Here is a 22,896-nt window from a genome sequence, read left to right as displayed (position 1 = left end):
TGGTTGGATAATCTGAGGTTCTGGAGGTTCTGGATTTGAAGATTCTGTCGACAATGTAGAGGTTCTGAAGTTAATATTTATTCCATTGTCTCGGAGAAATGGAGCGCCCAAAATCCCTGCTTCTGATATAGGAAAGTTGTCATGCGTGACCTGGAACCCGGCAGTTGTATCTTCCGTTCCAAGTTGGATTTTTAAAGTGACTGATCCTATGGTGAACACTGGCTGTGAATTTATACCTGTTAGTTTGTAAATAGTGGTTTCGTCCACCAGTATATTTTTCTTCAGCTCTGAAAGTTTTATCATATTTACGTCACTACCAGTATCCACCAACAATCTTACATTTTCCTTTACACACTGTGCAATCCTGAGCGAGGTCGTATTGTCTATTAATGCTGCTGAGAAGTGGAGGGCCGTTGCAGACTTAAAACAGCGCTCTGAATCTGCTGAACCGAACGTGCGCTGGTTGTGCTCGGCTCTGCCCCGTTTCCCGCATTCTGATTCTCTGCAGTGACTTCTTTTGGGTCCTGTTCTTTCTTGCTGTTTACGTATTTCCTTTTGCGGCATTCTTCTAGCTCGTGCCCTTCTTTCTTGCAATATCTACATATCAATACATTTCTAACGGAGTTTTTGAAATTTTGTGGTCCACTTTGTTGATTGGCTCTAAACTTTTCTTGATCCCATTGTGATGCTCTGCAGTCTCTGGCAAAATGATTCGTTCTGCCACACTTGAAACAGCCCTTATTGGTGTTGTTGCTTTTACCATTGTTTCCATGTTTTGACACTCCGGAATAAGATTTCGATGGCTGTTGATTCTTGGTGTTAGTTTGTATACTGAACAATTGAGTTTCCTTCGCCAGGTTTCCCTCTGTTTCCTCTTCTAAAGCGAATACTAACGCGTCGCTCAGCTTCTTAGGGCCTCGCGCTTTTAATAATATCCGATAAGATTCGGGTAAGCCGCTTATAAATGCGTTGAGCACCTGATTGTGTAACAACCTGTCAATGTCCGTTCCATTCGCGTAATCTCCCCCCTCCATTGTTGCACTAATTAAGTCGTTAATTACTGACTGAATTAATTACGCGACGACGTGTACCGTGGCGGCGGCGATGATAATATTTAATTTTTAATAGCGACGAGTACTAATGAACGGGCTCCTCCCAGACGCACGGGCCCTATTTCGTTATTTTACGTACGAGTACTTTGAACGGGTTGCCCCCACGGCAGCTAAGACGCGGCACTGCATATGTTATCCCTACCCGACCTTGATGACGTGCGGCTATGCAGCGATGTCGGCGGCGCGTTCGTTCAGCGATATAATGACAATGGATACGTATATATTATGTATAATGTATAATATACGCGATTGTGTGTGTGTGTGTGTATATATATATATCTTAATACTCCGTCGGTAGGATATAACGACGCGCAGATACGACACTGCTGGTGGCGACGCGTAATGTTATCGATAATACACTTTATTATAATATAATATATTATACACCTTTTGTCGTCCGTGTGACCGTGTCCCTGATTATTGAGTTTCTGCACGAGTTTCTGCGGATTTTCTGTAGATTTTCTGTATCGGATTTCTGACACCAAAATCGATTGAACTCAATCGGCGGTAGTCCACGTAGGTTCTTTAGTGATCTCCAAAATTGCACTGTCGCAAAGTAAATTACGATAGTTTTTCGCTTTTAGAGATCCCACCGCTGCCACCAATGAAGTGTGGTGTACCGTCGTGTGAGGTTTATCTTAGTTGTTAGTGTCAAATGAAGTAACACATGTGTTGGTTATAGGTATATATATTATATTATAATTACTGATTTATGAACTTAACACTGGATAAATCAATATTGATATGAATTAAACACTAAAGAACTGAATATTTAAATGAATTACACACTAAAGAAATGAATATTAAAATACTAATATTACGAGAGGATCTGATTGAAACTATACGAGGTTCTGCTATACAAATTATAAGATGCTCTGCTGAGTAACGCGGGTGTTACTCACTCTTTTGACCAGACTTGACTGACCACCAACAGACGGGGCGCGTTGCAACGGTCCGTCCGAGGCCTTCAGTATGTGCTGACCCAGCCTTTTTGGTCACGTAGACCATCGTGAAAACCGAATCGGTCACACAGTCATTTTATCCTGAGACAGCACATTTGAGCGTTATATATATGCAAGCCCCCCCTGCACATATATACATACACACTGTGAGAATCCGGAGCTTTTTAGAGCTCCGTAAAACACCCACGACAAAAGGGGAACACTCTTGCCGTGACCTATGAGCCGCACCGCGTGATGACCAGTGTTGGGAAATATCTAGATAAATTTATCTAGATAAGTTATCTAGATAAAAATTATTCATCTTTTATCTTATCTAGATAAATTTCAACTCTGTCATATTTATCTTCATCTAGATAAAATTCTAGTTATCTATGAGTAACATATCTAGATAATTTATTTTAATTTACTTAAAAATTTTTTTTAATTTTTAAATTAAAAATATTTATATTTACGTCATTATACCATGTATTTTAATAATGAATGTTCATTTATAGTCTCGAGTATTACATCGTAAATAATAAAAATAATGAAAAGACCTAAAAATATAAAATACCTATGTTATGTAGAAGCCAGAAGGTAACTATAATTAGAACCCCTGGTTTTCACAAAAACGGTCATCGACAGCGACCGCAGTCACAATAGTTTCGTTGGCCGTTCTATAGAAGAATAACTAATAATAGCAAAAGCGATAACATTATATTATGATATATCCCTAATAAGGATTCCCTATTACCCGCCGGCCGCCACCATAATATTATGACGATCGTCATTAGCTGATACGAGTGATACGTCTTTACTCTTTATATTTATAAATTTATAATACCATTGTGGAAGTTAATAATATTATTCCCACTAATTATAAGTCGTCGTTGGCTGTTTTCAGTTATCATTTAATGTTCTCACAGCTCACTTCTCAGTTATTCCTCGTCAGTCGTCTGTGACATTTTGTGCAACTTTCCGTTTTTATTATTATTTTTTGTTTAGTTTTCTTATTAATTGTTTGTTTAAATAATTATGAAGCGGTTTGTGCAAGTTTTAAGTGGCCCATCTAAGGTCCAAAAAACAGATAATGATACAAGATTTACTCAATCAACTGAAACAACGGAATCTACGAATCTTCTGATAAATACTTCGAAATTGAAGTATTTATTTAATGAATTTTATAAAATAGTATCCTTAGAAAAAAATAAATTATCTGCATCGTGTCAAAATTGCTCAAAAATTGTGAATGGGAGTATTAATTCAAGTGGCAATTTCCTTAGCCATTACAAGGTATGTATAACTTTATGAAGATCGATTTAATTTTAAATAGTAATCACCTAAGATATTAATAAATAATACTTTACACCTATTTTAGTATAAACATGCTTCAATCATGTCCAAAGTTGAAGAATCTAGAAAAAATAATCTTATGGACAAAGATAAATTCACAAATACCAAGCAAACAAAATTATTGGATATTCATTCAAAAGCAATTACAAAGCAAAAGGTAATAATAATATAATATTAATAAAGTTGAATAAATTAATAATATAATTAAATCTATTAGGTAAGTAGGAAACCAAATTAACCTTTTCAGTCCTGAGATTTGTTTATTTTGTTTCGGAAAATAGTTAGGTATAACTTTATAAGGTATATTATTATTAATATAAATTACATATAAATAATTAATACCCTACTTCTAAAGTTTTTCCTAACATTTAAATATATTTACATTTACATAGTTTGTATTTTGTATTAATTATTTGTTTTGTATTTCAATATTAAACATCCAATTTAGTACATACCATGAAAGATGTTTAATATGTAGAAAAGTACCCATAAGAAATATAATTTGTAGACTGCATACTATACTTATATTTATTATAGTTAGTTAGGTAGGTAGTACACAAAATGTCGGTAGACCATACCATACTGGAAGATAATAATCCACGGCTACTATGTAATATGTATATAGTATACATAAATAAACTATAATATTATTTACCAAATTAATTATATTAATGTTGTTTAATTTAATTTTAACTAGGTACCTAAATAATAGCATTTTTTAATTGTTTTGAATTAATTTGATTTTCATAGTAAAATTTATGTCAATAGATAAATGATTTGGTTTTTGAGTATATCATAAGTGAGATGCGTCCACTTGTAACTTGTGAAAAACCAAGTTTTCGCAATTTGATTCTGGGACTGACTCAATCTAAAGATGAAACAATTCTGCCAAATAGAAAACAAATATCAAAACAGCTAACAGAAAATTACAATGCATATGTATTAATGCTAACTGATTTGATTGAAAAACAAAATTATATCTGCACAACTGCTGATATTTGGAGTGGGAATAATAAAAGTTACATGGGTATGTATGATATTTGTGTACATTTTGCAATATGCAGTCAAACCTTTATTTAGCAAACTTGAAGCTTCCTTAAAAAAATATGTTATGTTTAAATTTTCTCATAAATTAATAAAGTAGGTATCTTGAAAATACATTTTTTAAATTAATATTTATAATAATATGTTACATTATATATTTATTAAAGGAATAGCATTGTATAAAGACACTTACCACTATTATTATTAAAATGGTAAAACATTAATTTATTAAATAAATTTATAGAAACATTTTTAAGTTAACATTTCATGATTCCCTAAAATTAGTTATTAAAATGTAAACAAATAAATTAAGTAGTTACAGGCCACTTACAGTTTTGTTAAATAAAGTTTCTAATGTAATGTATACCTGTCCTAGTGTCTAGATACCTAATATATTATTAACTTATTAAACCTACTATATTATTTTAAATAATTATGATTTATGATTATTAATTTATCATGAAATTGTCTGATATCTGTTAAGTCTTAACAATAATATTTTAGACTAGAGAGAGATATGAAGAGTTCTAATTTATATTTTTATTTTTAGGAATGACTTGTCATTTTATTGATTCCGAGTCATATCTGCGTAAATCGTTTGTCTTATGCTGCAAACGAATCAAAGGGAGTCACAACTACTTTAATATCGCTGAAGTCATGACAGAAATAACACAGAATTTCAGTATCCATTATTCTAAAATTACGCATACAGTGACTGATAACGCTAGTAATTTTGGAAAGTCATTTAGAACATTTTCAATAGACTCATCATTTCAGTCCGAGTCAACTTCAGTTGGTGACTTAAATGAAAATAATTCTGATTATGATAATTCTGATTTAGAAATAGATACCATGGAAATAATGGATGTAGAGAAAATTTTTAATAATTTACCTAATTCAGATGATTCTTTTTGTTTACCACATCATTTAAAATGTTGTGCACATACATTAAATTTGATTGCGACCACAGACATTGCTAAAATCACTGATACTAACTATTTACGTCTTTCTGAATCAACTTTTAAAAAATTGTATAGTTTTTGGAACTTAATTAGTAGAAGCACTGTTGCTTCAGACAAAGTACTTGAAATATGTAGTTGTAAATTTCCAGTACCTGTAATAACGCGCTGGAATTCTTTGTATGATGCATCACTAAAAATCTTGAAACATAAAACACAAATTATTAAGTTATTTGATGATTTACATTTAACTAAATTAAAATTAAATGAATGGGTATTTTTAGAAGAATATAGCAAAACCATGGAACCCTTAGCTATATCATTGGACAAATTACAGGGTGAAAATAGGAGTTTTTTGGGTTATGTAGCACCAACTATTCTGGTACTAAGGAGATTATTAATAGCATTTACAGATCTGAAACATTGTAAGCCATTAAGTTTTATAATTATAAAATCCATAGAAACTAGATTTAGTTATCTATTTGATTTAAGTAGTCCAGAAAGTAAAATATTCGTTATTGCTTCCATAAGCCACCCCAAATTCAAGCTCAGTTGGATACCTGTTAGGTATATAAATGTTTGTAAAACTCTATTTTTAAAAGAGTGCAGCGTGGTAGCTACAACTTCCGAACATTTTATAAACTCGGTTATTGAAGATGAAGAAATAGATTCTGATAACAGTGATAATGCATTTTATAGCAATATCTGTACAACAAATAAAATTGGTATAAGTAACACTGGTTCCGAAACAAAGACATTAAATAATGCAAATTTAGAAGCTATATCATTCTTAAGTTCAACAAAAAAAGACTTAGACATTCTAAACCAATACCCTATTATTAAAGAGGTATTCCTAAAGTATAATACTACAATTCCATCCTCAGCACCAGTTGAGAGATTATTTAGCAAGGCAATACAAGTTTTAACACCTAGGCGTAATAGGTTAAATGATAGAACTTTTGAAATGATTTTATGTTGTAGATCAAACATGGTTTGACTTATCATTATTGTTTTTCCAAATGTTAGCTAACAGCTTCATTGTATTATTATAAAATTAAGTCAGAGAATGACATTTCATATGTATTTTAAAAATAAACTATTTTATTTTATGTTAATAAGTAATATGTTTTAAATAAGTATGTATTTTTTTTTTTGGCAATACAAGTTGTAACACTTAGGCATAATAGGTTAAATGAAAGAACTTTTGAAATGATTTTATGTTGTAGGGTTTGACTTATTATTATTTTAAAAACTGTTATTATTTTTTTTTCAAATGTTAGCTAACAGCTTCATTGTATTATTATAAAATTAAGTCAGAGAATGACATTTCATATGTATTTGAAAAATAAACTATTTTATTTTATGTAAATTTTTAATGTCTTAAATATATGATGTATTTAAAAAAAAATAATAGCTATATAACTGAATATTTGCAAAATTAAACATGAAATTATCTGATATTTATCTAGATAAAAATGTAATAATTTTTATCTTTATCTAGATAAAATTTAGTATAACTATCTTTATCTTTATCTAGATAAAATTAGGTACTGTTATCTTTATCTTTATCTAGATAAATTATTAGTTATCTATTCCCAACACTGGTGATGACCCGAGGGCCAAGTCGGTGGAGCTCACAGGCTTTGCACACGCAACGGCAAATGAATGACGAGGATTTATTTATTTAAGGGGAGAAAAAGATAATATTAAAGAATAATAAGAATAATGATTTTGGTTATTAAGACAATATAATAGGTTGGCATAACATGTGTTTAATACTTGACATTATTATAATATAACAAAATGTTCATCATAATAAAATAATAAGCAAATACAGAATATAATAATTTAAGGTGGCACATGGCAATTACAGAATATAATAATTTGTTTGTCGCATGTTTCCGCGGCCCACGGGAGGCAACACACCATATCACTCATGGCGTGTCCTCGCAGGGTTACCGGGAAAACGTGCCGGGCTTGTTAAAGCCGAAAGTAGGGGGAATTAGATTTTGTTAGGGACCCGCGTCGTGCGACGCTTCCCTGGCGCACAGGTTATACGAACATGAATTTCGCATAACCTGTGGCCTACGTGCTGGTAAAGGGGGGGACAGGGGGAATAAAAACATATTACGACTTTTGACGTGGCTGCATGGTTGTTGTGGCTGGAGCAGTTGTGGCCGCCGCCCGGGCCCTCGTGGGTGGTTTTAGCCCATCATCGTGATATGTTGCAGGTGTGGAAAATGATGATAGCAATCGGCATATGTTTCACCGAGTTGATTGGTGTGCCAAAAATTGTTGACCGCGTGGTCTGTGTATCGTCGTCGTTAGAACGGGTGTAGAGACGTCGGTCGGAACGTGTGTAGAGACGTCGGTTGAAAAATAATACCGGCCAGGTACAGCGTAGTTGAAGAAGAAAAAAAAGAAATGATTTTGTTTTGTCGGAAACCCGGCGACGGCGGTGGCCTGGTGCTGGCGGCGGAGCTTTTCGATGTTGGTGGGGCAGGCCAGTGTCGTCATATTGTGGGAATACATAATATTCGGGGAGATTTCAGCATCGTTCCGCCGGTGCGGTGCCGCCGGACGCGACGAAAGCGCTGACAGCAACGACGGCCGTGCGTGGCGACGTGTGGACACCGTACACTGCGGGTTTGTGGAGGGCCAGGGGACAATTATTACATAATACTGCGGTCATTTCTGCATTAGCGCGCGATAGTCATAATAATATATAAATAAGGTATGCTCATTAGTGAAACTACGGGTACAGGTATAATTGTTGTAATAATCATATCAGTGCAAAAAAAATGCTGTGACGTTACAACACATACATAAATTTAATATATACGTAGTACATACATACATACCTATATACATACACACAGGCATGCATATACAACACTATACCGTTTATTTCATATCGCATTTCACAGAATAAAAATGCTAATCCATTATTTGAAAAACGTACATCACCAACAGCATCACTAAGTTTTTTCAATTTACCTTCGATGTAAATAAAACTCTCACACGGTAAAGTGTATGCATCCATATTTAAAATACTTATTCTCATCCTTGTTAGATAAAGACATGTTTGAGTACGGAGAGAACGAAAGATAATTCATTTGGGTTATTTTACACTAATCGACATAGCCGGCCGTAACGTCTAAATACGTGTCATCCATATTTATTTTTAACCTTGCAACGTACGGAGAAAATTTAAATTATTTTTAGTGAGCTTGATCTCGTTTTTTTTCGGTTTAGAAATAGTTTTTTTCGGTTTAGATGTTGACTTCTTAACGGCAGACGGTAAACTGACAGGTTTTTTGATTGTACCGGTTTTTATATTAAACTTGAGTGCCATATCCGTGCGTGATTTGTAGACGGACTGTTATTGGTTCGCCGCGAAGATTAATTAGGCAATCGTTTTGATCTTTTAGTGTGATACTTACCCTGGTTACTGATCTAGTGTTAAGAGCATAAAAAACTGGATGTCTAGGTACTTCAACGATTTTATATCCTGCAGATACAGATGGATAAAACTCGTGTATAGTCTGGTTCGGCTCTCCGTCTCAGAATGAACCGGTGACCAAGTTGCAATCCACTTTTATACTGTTTATTTTCATAATATTAACTATATTTTCCGATTCGTAACTAGAGCCAGTGGTGTATACATTATTTTTAAACCCTATTAATGTAGCTATACTATTTCCAACGGATAAGTCTTCGTTATCACTACACGACATAATACACTTCAATGTTCTGTTGTTTGCTTTTAATTCAAACCGAGAGACATAGTCTGGTAACATTTTTTGTATAATACTCTCTAATTGCTCCAACTCATATGTCCCCGTAGGTATAATTATGTTTTCGTGCATGCCGATTAAATTTCGGAACCCGATAGTATTACAGCCATGTTCGATGTTTGGTATCGAATTATTTGTTTGTAAGCTCAAAAGACATATTTGTGCTGTGCTTCCTACTTCCAACGGTGGAAAAATATCACATGACAATTCACTCGAGTTCCCGTTTAATGTTATCGTGTACATGATAAAAATTTTAAACACAAGTGGCCACAGTTTGTAGTATTATATTTCTGTTCTCTGCTATAATTGAAATTGATATCACACGCGTGAAAATAGTTTTGTACTTCTAATGGAGGTGGTAATTTCTAAAACTGTCATAATATTGAACTTGATTTCCGATTTTTTTATACGCTACCCAGTGAGTACCTGTACCGTTTTCCGAATCCAAGTTAACAATCGCTGATTCTATTCGTTTACGACGAACAGGCAACCTATCTCTAGTAAACACGCCGATGAAATGAGGTATTTCAATCAAACGAGCGATTTTTACAAGTTCGAAATCGTACAAAGCTCTTCTGGGTAACGTAGTTATTAGTTTTTTTTTAGTTTTTCTTGTTTTTGAGCCACCACCACTTTTATATGGTGCGAGATTTAACCCTGCTCCGATTTTATACGAGGTGCCTTTATACAATGCGATGTATAATCCACCGCCCAAATGAGATTTTGAATTTCTTTTAAATTCACTAGCCATCTTAACCACGTTGGCAACACCACCAGTTAGCGCTCCAAGTGCTGACAAACCGGCAAAAATTGGAATGAGTGGTAACACACCTCCTTTTTTTGGAATTGATATAACCCTTGGAACTTTAGTTTTTTTTATTTTTGAATGTTTTTTGTGCGACAGTTACACATTTTCTACTTAATTTCATCAGGTTTTTGTCACCGACATTTTTCTTTATAGTGGTTTTAGCTGCTTTGACAGCCGCTTTAAACTCACAACCAGCCCCGATTTTACGTTTTGCTTTCATGGCGGTAGTCACACCCCAAGCCACAGCTTTTTCTTTTAAACTAGAATCTTTAGACTTGAACCTATCCAAGGCTCGCTGCTCTAATATATAGTCATCAGCCTAGTTACAATCCGTGAGTTACTACGATCGTATGCAATATCGTGATCTCTACATGCAGTGTCTAATGGGTTTATTCCTGGATCTCCACAAGCTAAACGTTTGTTTAAATTTGTTCCAGGACCACAATATTGATAACCTTTGGATAAATATTATTATTATTATTGCTAATAAAATATATGCATATTATGATCTCACCAGGTACGTGAAGCTCGAGCGGTAATTTATTTATAAGCGTGTTGATAAGACCGGCGCCATTCTTGGTCTTTCTTCGAGCGGGTGACATCGTGCACTGATCACGTTCTCAGTGTAACAGATATATTTAAAAATGAAATTCCTTAAGCAAGATATACAACTCACAGTTGAAAACGTGGACCCGCCTACTTCGTATGAAAAACAAAGACATGGAGCGCTTCTACCTAATACGATACGCTCGCTTATCGTGGGTCCTTCTGGCTGCGGAAAAACAAATTTAATTTTCACATTATTAACCAATATAAACGGAATACGATTCCACAACGTATACATATATTCGAAAACATTGGATCAACCTAAATATAAAATGCTTTGCGATATATTATCAGGCATTGATGGAATAAAATTATTCACGTTCTACGAAAACGAAGAAGTTATAGCACCCGAAGAAGCTTTGCCGAACTCTGTAATTATTTTTGACACGATATTATTTCTGAAAATCAGTATATTGCAAGAACTTACTTTTCCAGAGCTAGACATAATTTAAAAGACGTTTGCTACCTGGCTCAGAGTTATTCAAAAGTACCGAAACAACTTTTGCGTGATAACGCTAATTTTATTGTATTATTTAAACAAGACGAAACTAATTTAAAGCATGTATACAATGAGCATTGCTCTGGTGATATGTCGTATTCAGAGTTTAAAAACTTTAGTACATCGTGTTGGAGTCTGGGGAGATTCAAGTTTATCGTAATAAACAAAGACTGTGAACGTGATAACGGTCGATATCGTCACGGATTTAACACATTTGTCGTTATATAAATTTTTGTTTTCATGAAATTACCTCATTCTCAGACATGGCTGCTAACGGTGAGGCACTCGGAGAATTGATTAAAGCCAAAGAAAATATTAAACGCAAGTATGTAGCATTAAAACACGGGAAAGCTGATATTCACTCAATAGTATCAGAAACGTTAAGTCCGATTATCGAACCATTGAAATAACATTTAAATCCTACAACATTTCAATCCTCACCCGCGGAACTTGGAAAAGGCTCTCAATATTTTGAAATAAACGACACAGACGATTCGCTAGCTTTCAAAATAAACGACTTGTTTAAGTCTTACGATATAGACAAAACGTGTGGACCTAAAATACTACCAAACGGAAGTGTACATTTGGGTAAAAAAGTAATTAATCTTGTCAATAATAAGTTGGTTATTGAAGATACTTCATAACCGCTAACACAAGGACTTGGTAATTCAAAATCTCCAAAATTCTACACCAAACAAGATTTAGAAACATATAAATCTATACTAATTCAAAGATCAGCACACCTAAAAGCAGGTGGGAGAGAAATTAAAAAAGGTGGGAATAAATTCGCTGATATAATCAAACCATTGTTCTCATCTTCAGGTAGCGGGTTATCTATAAAATTAAAAAAACATAGTTTAGTGTACTGTAATGATCCTAATGAGTTAATCGATAGATTGCGGTTACTATTAGCGTCAAAAGCGGCTGGTAATACAGGGCTTTCCAACGAAATACTCTCAATTTACGAAGAATTGTATGAAGCGGGGGTAATAAAACATATTCCAAATGTCTAAACACGAAATTGCAAACGAACTACACAAACCTGCTAGAAAAAATTATACAAGACGCAGAGTTAATGTTTATGGCAAAAACGATATATGGCAGGCCGACTTGGTCGAAATGATACAATTTTCACATTTTCATATTCACAACAGAACAAGGGATACAAGTATATTTTGAGCGTCATAGACTGTTTTACAAAGTTTGCTTGGGGTATAGAATTAAAATCTAAAACTGCTAAAGAAGTTTCAAATGCAATGTCAAAAATATTACCCAAACGCTCACCAAAACTTTTACAAGTCGACAATGGAAAAGAATTTTACAATGCGGCATTCGACGCGTTGATGAAGAAATATAATATACACAAATATTCTACGTATAGTACAACGAAAGCATGCATCGTAGAACGTCTTAACCCTTTTTAATTTAATTTAATTTAATTTAATTAACGTAGAACAATTAAAGAAAAATGTATAGAGAGTTTACTGCACGTGGTTCGCACGAATGGATATCAATTTTACCTTCATTGATTAACGAGTACAACAACTCAAAATATAGGACAATAGGTATGACACCTATACAAGCTGATGCAAATCTGGAGGCTGTCGTTATTAAACAACGAAAAATTATTAATGGACCGATCAAATTTAACGTAGGCGATGACGTGCGAATAAGCACATATAAAAGTGTATTCGCAAAAGGTTATTTACCTAGCTGGTCTACAGAAATATTTAAAATTGTTAAAATAAACGATACGTTACCCACTACTTATCAATTGCAAGATTATACCGGAAAACCGATTGCAGGCTGTTTTTACTCTGAGGAAATTCAAAAAACCAATCACCCAAATGATTATTTAATAGAGAAAATTATACGTAAGAAGGGATATCTAATACTTGTTAAATGGCTCGGGTTCGATAATACACACAATAGCTGGATAAATACAGGTGACATTAGAAAATAACTTCAGTAGAGCTATAGACATGAACGTGTTCGGTAGTTCTCAGTTTGGTGAAACAAAAAAAAATATTTCAAATCTCGAACAGTCGATCAAATCGTATTCGAATAAATTGGATAAAATCGAGCTAAATGCTCGAAGAAAATCATAAATCCGTCCAAATACAAGAAGAACACACGGAAACACTTCAATTAAAGTCCGTAGATATAGTGGAACGTATGAGTAAAATTGAAATTGCATTACAAAACATCATAGAAAATAACAACGTGTTGAAGAAAATATTTCCTACTATACTTAGTCAACTCAATAGTATTGAAACTTTTTATAAAGACAAGCAATAATGTCTTCAGCCATCTTAGACATGCAATGCGTTCTTGGCGTAAACAATAAATATATGATTAAAGAAATGTCTGTAGTAGACACGGAAACTTGGGCAACTCAACATTGGATTTTTAAACATTCGAAATCTATGCAAGATAACAAGAGTCGTAAAACTAACAAGTAGTTGGAACGTAATTATCATCAACTAGCTATAGAATTTGGTGATGTCGAGTATGAAGAAGTCGGGAGAATATTGAATTCATTAAAGTTCAGTTGCATATACGTCAAAGGTGATCAGAAAAAAAAAAATTCTAATGGAGTATATACCACATGTCGCATTTATCAACATTGAAGATTTGGGCTGTCCTCGTTTGGATCAAATATGCGATGACGAAACTCTACCATGTTGTATTTTTTATATGGAATTTAATCTTAAACAGTATACATTTTATAAAGTTTTTGCTATAAGAAAATGGTTTATAAATAATTCTTAAAAATTTGATTGTATTTAATAAACATTATATTTTAACATTGTTTTTATATTTTTATGTGTTTACATTTACACGAATATACAAATAATTATTCGAGTGATATTTACAATATAACAATATTTACAATAAAACTATTTAACTATATACAGGTTATGTAGTGTAGAAGGCCCCTCATTAAACCTTTCTCTTCATCGTTCCAGTTCTGTCCTTCTTCATCTAATTCAGGCCAATCATCTTCCCTGTAAAAATAAGAAAAATGTTAGTAAAAATATATATATATATATATATATGTTTGTAATAACTTACTCTATACTATAATGTCCATGTGCTAGTGTGTGCACTTTATCTTCTAGCACCACTCTCTTATCGTCATAACTGTTGTAAGTTAGCTTTCTCGTTTTTATCGTCATCAACTGATGTTTGAATGAGCGAATAGATACATTCTCCTTGTATGCCTCCACTCCAACTTCACCAAACAAACATTTTTTATGCTCTTTTAGAGTCATGTGGTGTTTGACTACGTGAGGTCGAATCCCCTTCGCCTTTATGTACTCTCCTTCTAATCTGTCATCATCCCCTGCATATATATTATATGCGTACGATTTTGCGCGAAGTGCGCAAAACTCAGTCATGGTATGTCCGTTAGTCTCATCGGAAAAGAATCCTGGTACCTTTTTCCTCTCTGCCACATAACACGGATGGTCGCGATGAAGATTTGCGGTGTCCATCCGGTCTAATAAGTTACTGTTAGCCGTCACATCAGCATAAAAATCGTTAGTTTGGATATGATACACCAACGAATCTAGAAAAAAATAATGATATTAATTAATATATATATATATATATATGAGATTAGTTTTAATATATTTGCCTGTGTCGGTGTACATAAGTTTTATTCTGTCTCCATAGTGTTTTTTCATCACGTTGTAATGATAGTCGTACATTATCGTCTTACTGATATCCAGAACTGAAAATCCTATAGAAAAATAAATGTGATAATAAATGCAAAAATTTGAAAATAAAATAAATTTTACCAATATAGATAGGTTTGTTGAATTTAATTATTTTATTTTCCAGTGAAACGGCGTTCAGGCTATCACTGTACCTGGTACAGTGTTTAAAAGTCGTCTTGTTTATCAATTTCTGAAGTCGCTTTTCATCTGACACCAATTCCAACTTTATCTGTTTACTTTTCGATTCCATCGTTTTACCTATAAACAATATGCGAATCAAAACATATATATACATAATATATATGGTAGTAAATAAATTAACTTACCAAACACCGCGTTGTTCATGAGTTTAAAAAAGTCTTTCTCGAAAAAATTCTTCGCTTTCTTCCTCATTTTCGTATTCAAATTTATATAATCCGCCAACCATGGCGACTGGTCAAACTGCAACACTCTGTGAACCTAGGTATAAATAAAATAAAATTAAATTAAAAATAAAAAAATAAAAATTTATTTTTTCAACTATTAAACCATTTTTAATCGCCTGCTGCAGGTTTCTATAATGTATAACGTAGTTTGTCTTCTTTTCAAATGTAGCCATCAGTTTTCGTACCTTTGATCCGCGTGGTATACTATTTTGTGGCAGGAAAGGCAGATCATTATGGTTATCGTGTAACTCTTTCGGATAAGACACATCAACTTCGTATACTCGCCCTATGGGGGAGGTATCGCTCAGATCATTCAATCCATTCAATGTGGCTTCAACCCAGTTAAAGCCACCGTAAGGCATGTATTGGGACATTGCCCATCCGTACAAGTTGTTGCCTAAAAAATTAATAAGTATAAAAATAAATAAAAATAAAAATATTTATATATACTTACAGTCCTGATAAATAAGCCATGATTTTTCCTTTGGCTCATCATAACCCGGAGTCTTTACATTATTCGCCTTCGCGTAACACATACTGGCCTGCACCAATCCACCACGTATACCTAAAAAAAAAAAATCGTTATTATTATCATATGTGTATTTTTTTTTAAATAATATACTCACCATTCTCAAATATTAACATCATGTCATAATCCGATAACAGTTCAAGTTTCTGCCCCGTGAACTTCAACATTGCGTCAAAACTTAAGCCGGGGGCGGTGAAATAGTGGGCTGCGTCCAGGTTGTATGTCCGCATACATACATCACGGAAGTTTTCAAACACATCGGTATGTAACAACACGTCGATTTTAAGATACAGGTCGGAATACTCGCCCAACGTCTTACAATCGAACCGAGACCATACATGAAACAAACAAACATTTTAAAAATATATTATATAGAAATAATCATATAATAACATACCTCATTCGCGTGTTCAAATTCGTCTTCTTCTATACCCGATTCGGTCAGCGAACTGTAAAATCTTCTCTTACTCGGTAGTCTTGTATCCTTCAACCGTTCCCAACTATCTGTGTACTCATAAGGGTACACCCCCATACGTGTCACGAGTGGCATGTCTCCGGCGGCAAAATGTTTGCTAGTTTCTCGGAAATTTTCAAATAATGGTGTAATCATGTTAGCGGCTAATTTCCCTAAACTTGATGCCATGAACCGGAAGGTATCGATAAATTGAACAGTGAAGTCGCCACTTATATATTTTGAGAAAGATATAAATTTCTCCTCACTGTTCGGTATAACGGAAATCTTACAGGTGTCATAGTCAAGTTGGGAAATAACATAGTGAGAATCGTAGTTTGAAAGATTATGAAAAAAAACCGGTACAAACTTAGGTAAGGTACTAGAGCTACTACAAGGTACACTTACAGGGTAAGGTAAGGGGGGAGTGGGGTAAAATATACGTCATACACGTACACGACCGGGCGGCGGGCTCAGTAACATGGTAAGGTAAGGGGGGAGGGGTAAAATATACGCCATACACGTACACGACCGGGCGGCGGGTTCGGTAACATGGTAAGGTAAGGGGGGAGTGGGGTAAGATATACGTCATACACGTACACGACCGGCGGCGGGCTCAGTAACATGGTAAGGTAAGGGGGAGGAGGGGTAAAATATACGTCATACACGTACACGACCGGACGGCGGGCTCAGCACAGGATCAGCGGCTCAGCGGCTCAGCGGTCAGAACTGTCTAATATATCCTACTATTACTCAAAGTTTACAAATACCATTCGTTTAGATACATACTTATTTTTTAAATTTATTATTATGGCGTCGTCATCAAAAATAAATCTTCGTGATTCCAATAAGGTATTTTTAGTTGGACATATTTCGAATCAAATTAAAGGTAGTAAGTTACCTTCAATAAAACAGGTATTAAGTATTCTCTTTTTTAACATACGTAAAGTAAATTAAATTTAAATTTACGCGACAGTGCTAAATTAGTGATCCACGAAGTCATTATATTTTGGGAAAAAGCACGTATTCCAGTTAGAGAAGAATATCACTTGTTGAAATATTTTTATTTCGTAAAGAATTTAAATTAACTTTTAAAAGAAAATAATGCTTTACGTGACTTATGTATTTTTATAGTTCGTATATATATAAAGCAATGGTTTTGTGCTAGAGCTGCTGCTCTAGCTCCAAACATGGACTTGCAATTTATTAAAGATATTATATTGTATGAGGTAATTGATGAACAAATTTCTAAGTCAGCGTTAAAAAAAATGTGTGGTCATTTATGGTACTTAACACCAGAAGCGACTTCATTAGCATTTTTTGATGACAAAGTATCATCACAAACCAAAATAAAAACGGTTAAAGCAATAATGCAGTCTCGTGATATCGAATCAGAAGCCAACAAATGAATAAGTTTAAAACCAAATGAAATATACGATTATGCTAATAAAGATATCAATGATTTCATATCTATCCAATCTAGTAATTTTTATAATAGATTTGGTATACAGATGGACTTTTTAGATTTAGATCCCAAATTGTGGAATGAAAATGACCAGTACAAAATAAGTAAAGAATTGGTAAATAATATAAATGTCGTAAATGATATTGCGGAGAGAGGAGTTAAGTTGATTGAAGATTATAACAAGCTATTAACCAAAAACGAAGATCAGAAGCAATATTTACTGCAAGTAGTCAGCGAGTATCGTCAGCAATTTCCAGATTGTAAAAAAAGCACTTTATCCAAGGACTATTAAATAATCATAAACATCACCAACCGTTATTCTAATAAAATGTGTAAATAACCTTAAAAAAATAAATTTTTTAAATAAATAAAAAATTTTGTATTTTATAATTTTTCTTGGAAAATAATAAATTCATAAGAAATTTTATAAATATGATTATTATTAAAAATATAAATATCTATTATATAAGTTCTATTAATTTTATCGAAAAGTGCAATATTTATTTGATAAAACTCAAAAAACGACAAAAAAACCCTATTTTGCATTTTTAGCCTCTTTGGGCACGCGAAGGGGATGAACAATAATGATCAAATTTAACAAAAATTACTTTTTTATAGTAATGAACAAAATGAGGGGGTGAGAAATTTAAAATATTAAAATTTTTTTTTTCATCTCTGACTAAGGGCTATATATATATGTATATAAATATATATATATATATATATATATATATAACACCGTTATTAGACATATTATGATGATATTATTATACATGACGTGTTTCATCTTAATATATTATTTTCCTCGGTCAGCGGCGGTGGTGGACAGTGGTTGGAATGTCGAGGTCAAGTAGGACGTTACCGGCAATAGTCTCAATATGTGTACATGGCGCCTTCGTTCTCGTGGAATCCTAAAAGCTGTGAAAAAAAATATCAAATTATATTATAAGATATAATATTCTCTACGATATCCTAGGGATATGTAATACGAAATAATATTATATTTCAATAGTAATAATCACCTCTTCAATGTCGTTAACAGCACCACCACCACCACAAGCACCGTCATTACTCGGGCCGTTACACAGTGGTCTGAAATCCAGTTTTAGGCGGAAAAAAGTCCATTTTTAAATTTGACTGAAATAAATATTGTTTTGTATTAATCCAATATATATATCATATGTAATAAGGAATTATTATCTAAAATGATATTGAGCTCGTTAGACTGCTCAGGCGATAAGAAAAGTAGATAATGTTTTCATGAAACTGTTACTTTAGCATTTATTCGCATTCGAGTTTTGTCGATTAGAGCCGGCGCAAATTGGACACAGCCCATGTACACGCCACGCGCAGCACACGCGTGGACTATTTTGTAGAACGTTGATTGAGACGGAGTGGCGCATATTAAACCTATCCCACGGCCAGTACAGTTCCAGCCTGTGTTCGCATGGGTAAAGTTGTGCTTTCAACACAGTTTCGTGGATCGTGGGTTCCTATATTTGGATTATATTATAATATAATATTATATTAATATATATTTTCCTATATTTCCTATATTTTTTAAGATGGAAAAATTAATTGAAATTGTTAGAGGCTTTCCTGTTCTGTAAGATACTCATGAAGATTATATGAGATCAAAACTGAAAGATGATTTGTGGGATAAGATAGCTAAAGAATTAAATACGCCAGAAATACCATCAGGTGAGTAATCTTGTTTGTAATATTTTGTAGAAATAATAATTAACTTATACAGTTGTACAGTAATACTATTTTAAAATTTATTTCATTTAAGAAACAATACGTAATAAAATAACTTTTGACGATTATTAAAATATTAACGAATAACGATTAACGAGTGCGGAGTGTGTGTATGTGTGTGTGTGTGTGTGTGAGACTGGGATTCGTGGTGTCGTTGTGCTATGATACTATGAGTCTATGAACTATAAATAGCCAAATAGATATACGATATACGGGAAATATTATTTTTAATCGTCATGTCTTTTCATCGACGATAAGCAATATTTCTTCATAATCGATAAACGAAACTAAATAGTAAATAATAATATCTTGTTTGAAAATTTTATATTTAATATTTTTAAAAACAAAATATAATAATATGTATTTAAAATACAGAAAAAGTATTTAAATATTAATATTTAAATATTTAACAAGTATGTATAAAGATAATAATTTTAAGATTTAGCGTGGCATCACAGTTTTTTATTTTTATTTTTTATTTATAATATTAAACAATATTATTTTTTCGATTTTACATGTAATTTATTTTTTATATTACATTGTAGTAAATTACATTTTATATTGTATCAACAACATTTTTAATTAACAACATCTTAATTTATATATTATTAATTAATAACATCCTAATTTAAATATTCTTAAATAATGACATCTTAATTTACATATTTTTTATTCAAAACTGTCCCCTTTGTACTGCTCTTCTTTGCCAGTCAACAGATCCGTAGTTAGAATTAAAACATTCAGTGAAATTTTGTCGAATTGAAAATGCTTCATTAGAACTTCTACTTCGATTAGGTGCTAATGAACTAAAATTACTTTCATCAAAGCTGTATGCTATTTCATCATCTTCGTCCTGTATACTGGCATTTGAAAGAATATCAGTTCTCAAATAATTATGAAGCACAATTGTGGCCAACACTACTTTATCTATGGTGTCCAATTTGCATTCAAAAGGTCTTTTGTACACACGAAATCTTGCTGTTAATATTCCAAAGCTACTTTCTACTGTTTGTCTTGCTCGGGATAATCGATAATTAAAAACCTTGTTTTCATAATTGCCAGTCACTCTCGCTCTAGGATATGGACGCATCAAATTTGGCATTAGAGGAAATGCTTCGTCTCCGACAAAGACATACGGTGTTCCTGTATTTTGCCCGGGTAACGGTTTTGGTTCGGGCAATTGTAAAGACCCACTGTTTAGCATTTTCCCTAACGAGGAATTGGCGAAAATGTTTCCATCGCTAAACCTACCCATAGAACCCACATTTATAGTTGTAAAACGATAATTTGCATCCACAGTCGCCATCAAAACAATGGAAAAATATTGCTTATAGTTGTAGAAAGAAGACCCACTAAGAAGTGGTTTCCGAATGGCGATATGTTTTCCATCAACTGCACCCAAACAGTTATAAAACTGCCATTTTCTCTCATAATCCAAGGAAATATTTTTCCAAGTTTCCACTGTTGGTGCAGGTATGTAGAAGGGTTGTAAACGATGCCCCAGAGCTGCACATACTTCATTTACAATATTTGATACTGTTCTCTCCCCCAATCTATAGCTTAATGCTATAGTTTTAAACATGTCACCAGTGGCCAAATACCTAAAAAAGTATGAAAAAAAATGATATAGTTTCTAAACGGAGTGATAAATGTATTGATTTTACAATGATGTGTGTTTTTTTGTTTATTTTTTTATAATTGACGATTGAATTTGTATTTTATTTTATACGACTATTTTTAATTACAGCCCAAGCTGCTAAGGATCAATGGCGAAAGCTAAGAGAATGTCATAGAGAAGCTCTTCGGAGACAACAAAAAAAAAGTGGGCAACAGGCAACACATGTTAGGCTATGGACGTACCAAAAACAAATGGAGTTTCTCCAACCTTTTATGAAAAACAGAAATACTGTTGGAAATCCCACTTCACCCCTTGAAGAAAGTCAATTGGCCACTTTACCCTGTGAAGAAAGTCAGTTGGAAGAGTTTGATATTCCACCATCTGATGAACCCAGAATTGAAGCAACAAATGGCGAACCAACCGAACCTTCTGAAAATGTCGCCCGTAAAAGATTTAAAAAATCCACGATTTCTAATGATCCTGTTATGCGAAAGTGACAAGAGAGCAAAAAAGAGGGATGAATTACGTCAGAGTCTTGTTGCAGAAACACAAAAGCAAGAAGAATTAAAAAATGATGCTTTGTATCAATTTTTTATGTCTATGTACAACATCACTAAAGGTCTTCCAACAAAATACCAAAGAGTAGTCAGAAGAAATTTGTTTCAAGCTGTTTCTGATGCCGAAGATAAAGCTGAGGATGAAATCACAGACAAACGTGAAGTTAACCAAACTTATCAGATGAACACACAACGTGCTATTTCAATAACACCCCAGCCTACTAGTTCATTGTCTTGTGCCTTAACGCAAGGATACCCTGAATTTTTTTCTGCATCGAATTCAACTTCGATTAGCTCAGTTGACACAAATGAAAGAAACTGCTCAAGACATGAAGACGATTCTTCAAGAACATTTTTTGATTTGTTATAACATGGTGTAATTGAATAATATAATAATATAATAATAATATTTTACAAAAAAAACATTTTTCTTTACATTTTTTTTCGTTTTTAGTTTTAAAGTAACAGCCAAATAAAAAAATTGATTTTGTCGAAAACTGGTGAATTACGAGTACCTACTTTGTAATTTGTTATATTTATATAAAAATCTTAAAATAAAGTTTCAAATTTCGTATCCAAAATCTTTAAAAATGCTACAAAACTGTAAAATGTTCTAAAAAATTAAGAAAATAACCTAAAACCTAAAAATTGTCAAGAAATGCAAAATAAATTTTCTTATTTTCATTAAAAGTACATAAAACAGATAAAAACAAAAACCAAATATATTATTAGATTCTTGAAACCGTACATGATCGCCTACGATTTATTTCAAAACACTAACTTATCGCCAGTCATAATTATTAGTAACCATCAAATGTAATCGTGGTATTAAACGCTTACCTTAGGCATACTGCTAGTTTTTCTTCACTTCCAATAGGTTTTTGTGCATTGCACTCTTGACCAGTGATATCCATTTTAATTAATTCATGAACTTCACTAAACTGTTTTCTGTTTAATCTAAACGACTCTTTGAACACACTATCTGGAACTTCACTGGATAACTTAAACTCTCCATGACTCTCTCTTTTTCGTAAATATTCATTCGTTTTACTTTTTTTGCCGAGTAGGTGTGAAACTATATACCTTTCATCGTCCTCAGATTCAGATTCTAAATCGAGAAGAAGTTGCTGCTGGCTTGCTGTCATCTTATGAGCTATACTGGGAGAAATGATGGAGATTTTGGTATATGTAGGGTAATGGGTATGGGTAAGGCATGGGCGTGGGCTGAGTTCAATATGCGTTACTATTAAAA

At 33.2% G+C, this 22,896-nt stretch overlaps 2 protein-coding genes across 2 annotated transcripts; one reads left to right on the top strand and one right to left on the bottom strand.

Annotated features, from left to right (window-relative positions):
* The first annotated feature begins 3,088 nt into the window (after positions 1-3,088).
* Positions 3,089-6,406, top strand: LOC149061690 (uncharacterized). Its single transcript, XM_089215073.1, has 4 exons — positions 3,089-3,346; positions 3,432-3,563; positions 4,175-4,433; positions 5,001-6,406. The coding sequence occupies exons 1-4, from the start codon at positions 3,089-3,091 to the stop codon at positions 6,404-6,406; spliced, it is 2,055 nt and encodes a 684-aa protein (XP_089071199.1).
* Positions 6,407-14,190: 7,784 nt separating this feature from the next.
* LOC149061689 (uncharacterized) lies at positions 14,191-17,904 on the bottom strand. The gene is made up of 8 exons (XM_089216013.1): positions 16,193-17,904; positions 15,893-16,109; positions 15,721-15,831; positions 15,452-15,663; positions 15,168-15,300; positions 14,923-15,099; positions 14,760-14,864; positions 14,191-14,690 (listed from the first exon to the last, which is right to left on the bottom strand). Exons 1-8 carry the CDS (start codon positions 16,436-16,438, stop codon positions 14,191-14,193), a joined length of 1,701 nt encoding a protein of 566 aa, XP_089072139.1. The 5' UTR covers positions 16,439-17,904.
* Between the last annotated feature and the right edge of the window lie 4,992 nt (positions 17,905-22,896).

Source organism: Diuraphis noxia, unplaced genomic scaffold, assembly GCF_037042655.1.
Source record: "Diuraphis noxia isolate RWA-SAM2 unplaced genomic scaffold, SU_Dnox_SAM2 contig0001, whole genome shotgun sequence".
NCBI classification, from domain to species: Eukaryota; Metazoa; Arthropoda; class Insecta; order Hemiptera; family Aphididae; genus Diuraphis; species Diuraphis noxia.
The sequence above is the reverse complement of the archived record's forward strand: the minus strand, read 5'-3'. Positions and strand labels throughout refer to the sequence as shown.